The sequence below is a fragment of the Spinacia oleracea genome, chromosome 6, assembly GCF_020520425.1.
Source record: "Spinacia oleracea cultivar Varoflay chromosome 6, BTI_SOV_V1, whole genome shotgun sequence".
Lineage (NCBI taxonomy): Eukaryota > Viridiplantae > Streptophyta > Magnoliopsida > Caryophyllales > Amaranthaceae > Spinacia > Spinacia oleracea.
The window spans coordinates 138,686,911-138,699,416 of NC_079492.1; the positions used below are offsets into that span (position 1 = coordinate 138,686,911).

A 12,506-nucleotide genomic window follows, 5' to 3' on the forward strand; every position below is an offset into this window, starting at 1 on the left:
AATTACAAGGTACATAAGTCAAACTATTTTAGGAAACTTATAAAGACCTGTCTTCGGTACATTTATAAATAAATTTTAATTAATTAAAGATACCTATCGCATTACTTTGTTTTTCTTATCTTTTTAAATAGAAGTATGTAATTAATAGAGTCAAACACAATCGTGGTGTAGATGAGATTTGATCTTAAATATCGAATTGACTACATGCAGCCATCGTCAAACTAGTTGTTGTACATATACATTATTTCATGACATGGACTTCAAATTGGTTTGGTTTATAATTAAATTAAAACTTCACATACCAATTGTCTGTTGGTTCAGTGGTGATTGAGGCTGAATTTGGTAGGAAGGATTGCGTGTTCGATCCTCGCAACAACAATTGGGAGGGGACTGGAACCTATCCACCCTTAACTCATCCATAATCCGGATTAACCCTAAAGGTGAACCGGATGGTAACACCAAAAAGAAAAGAAAAAAAAAATTAAAACTTCACATGCAAGAGACATACGAAATATATAAGATATGTTAACCTGGTTGGGGCGGGGGGATATTGTAAGGTAGATTGACCCGAAAAAACGTCCCCATATACTTCATGTACTTGTTAGTATAAACTTATTTAGATGTTAATCTAATCAAGTCAAGAATTACAAACATATATTTATAAGAAAATACTAGTAAAATTAGTTGACACATGCTACAAAAGTTGATAACTAATATAGGGAAATAATCTCTCAATTATACAATAAATCTTATTATTGATTTTTGTAAAAAAGGAGGTGCGGTCCCAAATGGGAAGCTAGAGAGGGAGGGGGATGGGTGGGAATGCTTTAATATAAATATAAATAGGGAGGTTTTTAATTAGAATTAGTTGGAAAATTTGGACCACTTTCATCTCATCTCTTCTACAACCTCTAATTATGGGAACCCCATTTTCTCCACAAACTAGGGTATCTATATATTCCTCCTAATAAATCTGAATTTTAATTATTTTTTATTTGTTTTTTAAATTTTTTGTTTAAATCTTCTGTGTTTGGCATAATGCATTTCTGAACAAAATTCACAGGAATCCTTATTTATTTTACAGTTTTACAGTTAAACAGAGGGTTAGGATTGGTTGAGCCAGAAATAACCTGAAAAAGCCTGTCTTGGATAGGATAGTGATAACTTGAGTTATGGGGATTTGTGCACCCAAATCATATCACCCCTTTAACCCTTTTGAATCATACGGAAATACAATTTGATTGGATGTTTGATTGATCTTTTCTACTTCGTGTACTTTATTACGGAGTACTCCGTATTATTTTATTCTTATACTCCCTCTGTATTTATTTAAGAGATACACTTGGGCGGGTACGTGTATTAAGAAAAAGAATTGAATGAAGTAAAATAATAAAGCAAGTGGGGTTGAGTAGATATTTTAATAAGTAAACAAGTGGGACCATGTTATTTTGGGGGTTAGGAGGTGAGGTGGGTTTATGAAATTATTTGTTTAATAGGATGGTGGGTCATGGGGTAATTTAGATGTGTTATTTAATTAGATGGTGGGGTTGATAAGTTACTAAAAATGGCAAGTGTATCTCTTAAATAAATACGGCCGGAAAAGGCAAGTGTATCTCTTAAATAAATACGGAGGGAGTAATAGACGATTGATAGCTAATGTCACGAGATTGTTTTTTTCGCATATCAGAAAGGAAATACCATTCATGTAAAAAAAAAGTATCATTCTGTAAAAAGAAAAGTATCATTCTGTAAAAAAAAAAGTACCATTTAATTATTATTTTTTGTCTTTTTTCCTATTTTGTCTTTTATTCTGATATATATTTGCCCATACATATCTGATATGCGCTTGTACTTCCTCCTAATATCACACCTCATATTATTATAAAAAAAAAAAAAAGTGCCCTTCATGAATTTTATTATGAGGAGTATTTTATGTGTACATGATTTCACTATGGACTGTTTAGGAATATTGGTTTCAAAAGCAAGTTAGGTTATACAGGTATGAATTGGTAAAGGAAAACTTTCTAGATTTTTACATGGGTTATTAACTTATGACCCATGTATCGGATTATAATTCGTATAAGTGGTTGAACCTAAGAAAAGTAGTCGTCTTAGAATTGAATAAGGGGGCGATGGAAGGAAGGGGAATCTTCCACCCTTAGTAACCACAACTTATATGTAGGAATCGAACTCATGTCATGAATATCATAATGTAAATTTCTTATCGCAGTACTACTTGGTATCTTATACTGAAATGACGTAACCAATTACAAAGTAATGAATAATGATGACTTCTCTTGTGTGTTTAATAAGATCAAAAGTTGTTGATTAAGGAGATTATAGTTTGTTGCAACCTCTATGTTTACAAGATATAGGTACAAAATGAATTGAATGTGCTACTCTTGGTGGATCAAATAAAACAACATATATTATAAATAAAGTTGGTGAAAAGTACCTATATACAAACTTGTCTTCTTATTAAAGATTTTCGTTTAATAATACCCATTTCTTAACAAAGTACAATCTACCAAAAGTGTAAAATCAAATTAATTTGTAATTTACTACATAGATAAAACAAAATAAATATGTTACCCTGTTATTAAATTCTAGAAGAACAATAAAATTAATTGAGGTGATTTTAGTTATTACACAACAAATACATAGGACCAATTTAATTATAGGATGTTTTTTGTCAGAAAAAAAGAAGATTGACCCACATTGGCCTCCAAAGACAATATTCAACCCGGAGGATTGGGGTGGGGTGGGGTGGAGGGTATGGTATGGTAAGGGTTTGTTTGTCTCTAACACTTTATTATGATATTTTCCTCTTTTTTCTCTCTATAACCTTAATTTCCTAGGTTGAGTCTTTCATACCTTACCATCTTAAGCCTTTCTTTTTTAAAGAGAGGAAAAAAATTACTCCTTTTTTTCATAATATATACACACAACCAAACACACCCTCTTCTTCTTCCTCTTTTTAATTTCTCTCTCCATAATCAAAGAAACTTGAAGTTGCTCCACCAAAATCTTTACTCTACTTATGGCAACCGTTAGCATTTCAACTCTTTCTTCTCTCTTCCAAACACGGCATACTCATTAAAGATCAAAACTTTCGCAAATACCTTTTTTTTTAAAAAAAAAAAATTGGGATTTTGTTTCACTATTCTTAAGTTTTGTTGAAGGGTGATTGTCACTAACAGAGTGATCTCCCAACAAAAAAAAAGTTAGATTCTTTATTAAACAAAAATGGCTGCCAATCATCATCAACAATTATTGGAAGAGAAATCATCATCATCAACAAGCTTTGGTTATTCAGATGTTCATCATAATCATCATCATCATTTAGGAGTTAGCCATCTTCAAAACTTTGATTCGAACCCAGAAATATACAACTTAGCAAGTGGTATAGAAATGATAGGGTTTCAACCAAAACCTCATAATTTAATGGTTGCAGTACAACAAGAACAGCAACATCAACAAGAAATGGGATTTATGGATGATTCTTCAAGTTTAAGGCCATGTGTTTTCCCTTGTGAAGGAAATGAGAGGCCAAGTCAAGGCTTATCACTTTCTCTCTCCTCTTCGAATCCCTCCACTATTAGCCTTCAATCCTTTGAGTTAAGACATAATCTCCATCTTAATCATCCTCAAAGATTCGATCTTTCTTCCCCGGAGAAGTCTCATTCTTTTCATCATCTTCAACAACAACAACAACATCAACCATCTAGTGGTAGTGGTAGTGGTAGTGGTAGTGGTAGTATGAGTATACAGTTTGAGATGATGAGAAACTCAAAGTACATGGGTCCCACTCAAGAGCTTCTGAATGAGTTCTGCAACCTTGGAACAAAGCAACAGGATGATGATGATGATTTACAAAGGAAAAAGCAACAGTCATCTGAGAAGAAGAAGAAGAACAAAGAGCAATGGGAATTCGAAGAAGAAGGACGGGACGACGATGGTGATCGTAATAGTAACCAGAATAATAATGCGAGTACAAGTTCGAATGTGAACTCATCGTTGTATGGTGTTAGTCTCTTGGAATTACAGAAGAGGAAGACAAAGTTGCTTGGCATGTTGGAAAAGGTATATTATATTATATTTTACTTCTTTTTTATTAAACTTGTTATTATTTCATGCCTATAAAAATACTTTAAAATCTACTTCCTTTTTGTTTATTTATCATAATTTTGCTTTCACAAACAGCAAAAAAATTGCTAATTAATTGTAGAAAGAGAGGAAAAGAGATGATCTTTTGATCTAACTAACTAAAATTGGTTGAGTTTATTTTGTGGGTCATCAAAAAGAAACACAAAAAAAAGGAAAACTTTGAACTAATTAGGCGACTAGAAAGCCCTTGCCATTAAATGCTCAAAATCATATGGTGTGGGTGTGACAATTCAGGGACTTCATAAAATTTTCTTTCCTTAATTTTCTGATCTGATGGAAGTGATTTTTAATTACTACTTTGCAATAATCTTATGAATGTTTTTATCCCCCTATTTTCATGGGGGTTGATTTGTTTTTTGTTAATAGTTGGACAGAGGGTACAAGCACTACTGTGAACAAATGAAGGGAGTTGTGTGTTCATTTGAGGCAGTAGCCGGTCCGGGCGCGGCGAATGTGTACTCTGCCTTAGCCTCAAGGGCAATGTCAAGACATTTCAGGTGTTTAAGAGACACAATTTTGACTCAAATTAAGGACACCAAGAAAGCAATGGGTGAAAAAGATAATGCAAATAATGCAACAATTCTTGGTACAACAAGGGGTGAAACTCCAAGACTTAGGCTTTTAGACCAAAATTTGAGGCAACAAAGAGCTTATCAACAAATGACCTTAATGGAAACTCATCCATGGAGGCCTCAAAGAGGCTTGCCTGAACGCTCCGTTTCGGTCCTTCGTGCTTGGCTCTTTGAACATTTCCTCCATCCGTACGTCTTCTCTTTCTCCATCTCACTCTATTATCGACCATAGTCCTTTCTGTCTGTTCATCTGTCTGTCTGCCTGTCTATTTGTACTTCTAGCCCTTTAGAATCTTGGCTAGTACATGTACTATCGACTTTCGTGTCGTGGGTAGGTTGACAAAAACATGAGAAGTTTCATCCATGGTTGGAGTATCAAACTTTACTCGAAAATGGTATAGCATGATGTGTCCAACACTCTAGCTAGAAATGCCAATATTAGCTCAATCATTCTAGTTTTTACAAGAAACCACCACATGCTTTTGTTAGTTTTTATGCCTCAAATTGTGTTTCTTTTTTCTCTTTTGCAAGATTCCAATGAACCGAGTTTGCTTTGGTCTTATACTTATTTGATCGTTTTTGTCATGTTTTCATCAATCATATAAGTTTGAGGTCCCGTTTTCCTTTCTACTATGCCACTCAAAGAACCATACAAAAATTCCACTACAAAAAAGTATCAATCTAAGTAGCTAAAGTGACACAAAATTCTCATGGAATCAAATTCGCGGCATGGAACTTGAACTCACGTTTTATCCATATATGAATCTTCCCCTTCTCAGGTACCCAAGCGACGTTGATAAGCATATCTTAGCCCGCCAAACTGGTCTTACAAGAGGACAGGTAAGCAACCAAGATTCTTGGACTATATATATATATTTTTCCCCTTACATTATCCATAAAATATAACTTAGCTTGTACAATTAATCTTCTTAGAAGTCATAATAAGACACTTTAGCTTAGTCATGATGCTACATTGATATATAATTGTTCTTATTAGTCAACAAAAGATGCATTTTAATTGGTGATTAAGTGTTTGGTATAGGCTAATAATTTGATTAAGTATTCGTGTAGGTGTCTAATTGGTTTATTAATGCAAGAGTGAGACTATGGAAGCCAATGGTGGAACAAATGTATGTAGAGGAGACCAAAGAGGAGCAAGACAACAACATGGGGTCCTCCTCAGACGGTACCGAACAACCACCAGCTACTGATCATCTTACTAGCCTTATTCAAGATCAAAAACCGGATCCTGATCAGCTCATTCGGATTGACCCGGATTCACTCTCATCCATCGTCAATAACACCACTACTGCCACCGCCACCGCCACCGCCACCTCCACCTCGAGTAGGAATTTATATTTACAGCAGAGTGGCCAATTCATTGGTAATAGGGTTGAGGGTTTTGGTTCAGTGGATCACTTGGATTTCCCATCTTCCTCATCGTACAATCAACAGCACCATGCAGCAGCTTATGGGAGTACTAATCAAAATGACAATAGTACCCTTCACCAAGGGTTTGGTGGTGGGAATGGTGGGGGCAACAATGTGTCATTAACATTAGGGTTGCAACAACATGGTGGTAATGGTAATGGTGTTAGCTTAGCATTTTCGCCCGCGTCGCAGCCAACGGCTTCTTCTCTGTTCTACCCTAGAGATCATCATCATCATCATCATCATCAAATTGATGATTGTGAACCAGTTCATCAGTACTCACTCTTGGATGGAGATCATCAAGGGCAGAATAATTTGCCTTACAGGAACTTAATGGGTGCACAAGTACTCCATGATTTCGGCTAATTTTCGATGATTAATTATGATACATTGAGTCATCGATCATCCAAATTAAATCCCATGGTAATTCCATCGATCAATATATGGACGTACTAATGCATATTTTGAGGATTTAATTACTTAGTTTGTAAGGAACTTAATTATACAAAGTAGGTTGTTAGGTTAGGTACTAATTAAGCTAGAATTGAAGTGATCAATTTAAACAAGTACTTCTATATATTATTATCTATAATAGTACTCCATGATTAATTGATTCATGCATATATATAGCTAAACAATGGGACGTGGGACTAATTGGGATTTGGGAGTGACCATCAAATATATTGTGGGCGCATGTCAAAATGTGTTGAACTTGTTTTTTTTGTTTTGTTTTGGTGGGGGGCTATACTTTGTATTTGAAATTCTTAGGTGGTTTAGGGGCATCAAACATCAAGCTAGACATACTACGTACTTAATTATTACATTGTACTCGATCCATAGTTGGTTTCTTTTGTTGTAATTGTATTTTATGTGTTTTTTGGGTTCCTGAGAATTATATAAATTCTGAGTCCGCCATTTTAAGTGGTGTGGTTAAGGTGAATTGGTAAAATTTGCACCCGATTTTGGAAAGAATCTGCTATGAAATTTGCTTTAAAACTGTTATGGTGTATTCATTGTCTTTTGCCTCCCACCCAAAAAAAAAAAAGAAAAACAAAAACCCTTAGTCTGAAGGAACTTTAGACGGGGCCACAATAGGTGATTGAACCACTTGTGGTTCATAAGATGGATATATCGCAACTAAGATGAGGGCCTTATCTACAGATAAACTTTCATAATAAAGCCACTTACTTTGTAATTTGATTGGTGATCTTAATTTTCAAAGATTAAAGCCAACCAAAATTCTACATATGATGTGCAATTTTCTGGGTAGATGGGACTCTACTAATGACGATCCGTACAAAACTGCTTACGTGTATAATCATCTAACATTATTTGTTACTTACTAGTACTTCCTATCGAACAAGTCGTTAATCAGTTAATGAATTGGATAATTGATCAGGTTTTGAGCCCTCGCTTCAGCTATATTAAAGCTACACATTAATTACTGACTTGAACAAATGATTTGGAGTACTATGGACGAAGGGTATCGACCAAGCCATAAATGAATTGCTCCGTATAGGCTTCACATTTTTAGTTCGTATGGAAATGGTTGGTGTATTCTGGCCAACACGGAGTTTAATGATGCGAGTTGATTTGATTAAACCATTGTAAAAAAAGATAGTGGAGTATTAAAGTAGTTGAAAAAAAAAAAAGACGAGGAATAAATTATAAAATATTACTAGTGAGGTCTTTGGTGTAATAATATACCAAGTATAATACAATAAGGGAAATTTTTCCATAAATAGAAAGTGCATTACTCATTAAAATACGGTCGATTAAGGAAAGTGCGTCAATTATTTCTATACAGAGGGCATGAAATTTACAAGAGATCATAGTATTTGTTACAAATTGTGTCTACTGGTTAATTAGGGGGCGTCATCTTCACCTTAAATAAAAAAGAAAAAAAAAGGTGTAGGTCCAATAAGTTCAAAAAAGTTCCAATAAGTTATAAGTTCAACTTCCGTTCAGATAAGTTGAAGAGAATACAACATTAGCGGAAAGTAGAAACAACTTCTTGCTCAACTTATAAATACTCGAGGATGAACGAGACAATTATTCAAGGGTCTGAGTTGAAAGATTATGTTGTTTTTTCGTGTTAATTGATCACAGGCTACAATATAATGAGCCAACGAGTTATGCTCAATTCTTATAGCTAGCATCATAGAGTAAGTATTGAAGTTGTATCCCCTAAAAAAAAGTATTGAAGTTGTATGAAGGTAGAACGTGGATCAAAGACGCTGTTCGTTCAAGAGAAAGGAAGCATCCGAGATTGGAATAATAAAACCTCAAACTTGGTGTTTTTCTTCATAAATTTGCATTCTCGCCTATACCACTCCCCAAATAGTAATAAATGATAATGGAATTTTATGAAGAAAAAGAGATAGTTTTGAGTAAACTAGCATTATACATGAAAATGGATATTGATTTCCTTTACAAATTTACACACAAATTCATTCTCATTGTCTCATTGACACCATTTATGACCAAACGGGCAGTAAAAGTAGTTGTTAATTTACAAGCAAGCATTTCATTTATAATTATGGAATCGGAAAACAAAACAAAATACTTCGTAATTTCGTATGCTGTTTGAGAAGAAACACAAGAATTCATATTTCTGGAATTTAATACTTAGTATATCATACTTATGTGGGAAGAGAATAATTTAAATTCAACTGCTAGGTGCAGCAATGTCATTGATTTGGAGGTTAATTCACCAGCAATTCAAGCAAGTGAAGTGATCACTATGCAAATAATATTTGGCACTATTCCAACTAGTGTTACGACTTCAGTTGCAACAGTTTTTGCAGTTCCAAAAGTTGCACTAATCTAATGAGTAGTGACGAATGTCTAAAAAATTATTTTACATTATCAGTTGCAAGAGGAATATATAATGCCTTGCCTTTGCAAAATTGGACAAAGACCATCAACTTTAGGAACTAATGAAGCAAAGCATGGGATGTCAAGAGAACACCTGCACAGCACAAGAAGGAGAATATCTGCAAATCATAGGATGTCAAAAGAAGTATATCACCCAGTCTCTTCAAGTGGTCGGGGTCAAACAATACAAATTGCGAGATATATAGAACAGCAAGTATTACCTAGCAAACTGTGTCCTGTAATTTTCTCAATCATATATAAAACAAATCAGCAGAGAAAATGACAAGAAATTGTCACAAATGCCATCATTGGAAGTGGGGATGTCAATGGAAAAGCTAATAGATGCTACTTTGGTCCACTTTCCAAAAAAGGCAAAACAAAGGAGGAAAAAGAAGCAGATTCAAAGGTAATGTAGTGCTAGCACCTCACAAAAACTAGAAACCTATTACAATCTCAGTTTGATTAACAGAAGAAGGGGCGCGGGGGATTCTTCTGACTGCTAAATAAGACAGCTTGATTAACTCACATTGGTCATCAAGCTCCAAGCTCAGCAAAAAAATCCTCCTTTGTACTAAAAGATTCAGTTCCCGCAGCCCATTCAACACCATTATGGCTTGCATGCAGATGTTCAGGAATCAGGAGCGAAGCTGAAAAGAAGAAGTGCAACAATGGCCCTCAAGGTTACTACTCCTCTGATTACAAGCAGGAGGTGCACCAGGCAGCTTTGTGTGCGCTGCCCCAAGCTGAGAACCACAACATTGGGGAGCAACCACTCTTCTGGCCACCACGGACATGCCAGCCATGGCTCTGCCCACAACGGTCATGCCATTCATGGCTCTGGCTACAATGGTCATGCCATCCATGGCTTTGGATACCACGGCCATATCAGCCACGGCTCTGGCAATCAAGGACAGATTAGCCATGGTTCAGGTCACCCCGGCCATGCCAACCAAATCTCCGTCCAATGCGGCTATGCCACTGCCAACCATAGCTCTGGCTAACATGGCTCTACCTACCATGGAATCAACCAGCATGACTCTGCCCACCATGGCGCTACCCACCACCACTCTTCACACCATGCAAGCTGCGAAGAGAAGAAAGAAGAATACAATATCTGCAAATCAGGACACAATAAAGGTGAGAAGAAGATCAAGAAGAAATCGTCCAAGAAGTGCAGTGATGACAGCAGTGACAGGGAGAGCGACAAAGGCAAGTATTTGATCAACTTGTTTCAAACAAAATACAAAAATTTCTAAACTAATAACTAGATGTGCTTATATCGTTTTTCTCTTGCTTACAGAAGTGCTAAATAAGCAGAACTCAGCAGCTGACACCAGATAACACAAGACCAGAAACTGGAGATTAGATACTGCTGATAAAATTAGTTACGCTCAAAATTTTGTATTTTCATAAATAATGCCCTACTACTAGCATCGCTGAGGCGCCATTTGGATGACTTTCCAATTTGTGCTACGTCTGTTTTCTATGAATGAATAGTGTATGTTATGCACTGCTAAAAAATATTGCAGATTTCTCCAAGCAAATGTTTACCAATGAACCAAAACCTATAGACAATTGCCGTCAAACCATGTAGAAAATGGGATCATTGTCTAAAATTGTTCATTTAGAGTTTATCACTCTACTCAAAGTACGTAAAAAAGGATTATTGAAATATTGAAGATTGGAGCATAGGCTAAAATTTTGCATGTTGCAACTACCTTTATTATGTTCAGTTCTCCAAACCCTTTTATTTATACAGAATACAAAATACAGAATTTAAAGCTATTACCGACTATGAGCTGCCTTTAAAAAAAAAAAGAGTAAGCACAGAGATAGGGATCACATTGAGCATCCCATCAGAATCAGCAGATTCAAGAACTCAAGTGGCGTGAATCTGCACTCTGAGTTTCAGCAGCTTTAACGGTAAGACATAACTACACCAAGGAGAGTGAAGCCTTAACACACTAGATGAGTTTCAGCACTATTAAGGGTCTGTTTGTTTCAACTTACAATTGGACTTATTTTTATAAGTTTATTTCAGAGAATTTTAGACCAAATAAGTTTTTTCAAGTTCAGACAAAAATAAGTCATTTCAGACAAAATAAGTTTTCTCATACAAAATAAGTTCATAAAAAAAAAGTTCAGATAATTTATTTTAGTCAGAGCCTAATAAGCATGTCCAAATAAACCAAGAGTTCCAATATCTTGTTTTGTAATAGATTTTGTGTTCAACTGGCCAATTACATGAAACTACTCTTTTAGTTAATTGTCTTGAACTTTTAACTTGATATATCAGGCAATCCTAATTACATAAATCTATAGCATACCACAGTTGCACATTAAGTAAAGCCTTGTGTCCCTACGGCCCTACGCAATTAAAAGTTGTTGTAATCTATCTTGTTTCAAAAATAAGGAGTAACCAAACAAAAAACCTACTCACGAGAACACTTAATATATATGCCTTCCCCTTGAAGAAAGAAAATGAAATACAAAATTGTATGAAGTTGAAAATATAAGCAGTTTCAATGCCGGTATTACTGTTTATCTATGTAGTAATCATGTACTTCACTTCTTCCGTTTCTTTTTATTTACAATACTTGAAATTTCACGTTTGCAAATGCATAACTTGAACAATTAATATCTTTATTAAAAAAGTTAACATTCGCAAAATATACATCAAGACGAATCTAACAAGATCCCACATGAATATATATATTTCCTTAAGTATAAATCATCAAAGATAACCAAAGTAGAGTATGTGAATAGTGTATAAATCAAAGCGTTGCAGATAAAAAGAAACGGAGGCAGTACTATTCCAGTTCCAAAAGTTTGCACTATCTAGTGAGTAGTGAGTTAGTGACAAATCTCTAAAACAATTTATATACATTATCATTTGCAAGAAAAAGTATTATGCCTTACCTTTGTCAAGAGGGACAAAGAACATAAAACTTTAAGAACTGATGCAGCAAAGCATGGGATGTGAAGATAATATCTGCAAAGCACAAGAGGGAGAATATTATGGGATGTAAGTAGAAGTAACCTAAGACTCCACTAGTGGTAGGGGATCAAACACTACAAATTGCATAAAATTACATTATGAGTAATCAATTCAAAGCCTGACATATAGAGGAACCACCGAACCAGTATTAGTACGTAGCATTGTGCGTCCTGTATTTCTATTTTATTTTCAATCATTCAAAAAACAAACAAGCAGAGAAAATAAAGGAATATGGTCACAAATGGCATCATTTGAATTGGGATGCCAATGGAAAACAGAATAGAAACCATTTTTGTCCACTTACCAAAAAAGGAAAAGATAATACATAACAAAGAACTAAAACGAAGCAGAATCAAAGAATAATGCAAGCATCAGGACAAAAAAGAAGGACGTGGGATTCTTCTGATTGTTATATAAGACAGCTTTATCATCTCACATTTCTCATCAAGCTACAAGCTCAG

General features: G+C 35.0%; 1 protein-coding gene across 1 annotated transcript; it reads left to right on the plus strand.

Annotated features, from left to right (window-relative positions):
• The first annotated feature begins 2,846 nt into the window (after positions 1–2,846).
• LOC110784944 (homeobox protein BEL1 homolog) lies at positions 2,847–6,747 on the plus strand. Its single transcript, XM_021989380.2, has 4 exons — positions 2,847–4,083; positions 4,534–4,928; positions 5,519–5,579; positions 5,811–6,747. The coding sequence occupies exons 1-4, from the start codon at positions 3,247–3,249 to the stop codon at positions 6,534–6,536; spliced, it is 2,019 nt and encodes a 672-aa protein (XP_021845072.2). The 5' UTR covers positions 2,847–3,246; the 3' UTR covers positions 6,537–6,747.
• Positions 6,748–12,506: the final 5,759 nt, after the last annotated feature.

What these genes read in the sequence shown, in the direction of transcription:
- LOC110784944 (XM_021989380.2), top strand. Translation starts at nt 3,247, where the DNA reads ATGGCTGCCAATCATCATCAACAATTATTGGAAGAGAAATCATCATCA. An exon ending in TGCTTGGCATGTTGGAAAAG is followed by an intron (nt 4,084 to 4,533) that starts GTATATTATATT and finishes TTTTGTTAATAG; the next exon opens with TTGGACAGAGGGTACAAGCA. An exon ending in CTGGTCTTACAAGAGGACAG is followed by an intron (nt 5,580 to 5,810) that starts GTAAGCAACCAA and finishes GTATTCGTGTAG; the next exon opens with GTGTCTAATTGGTTTATTAA.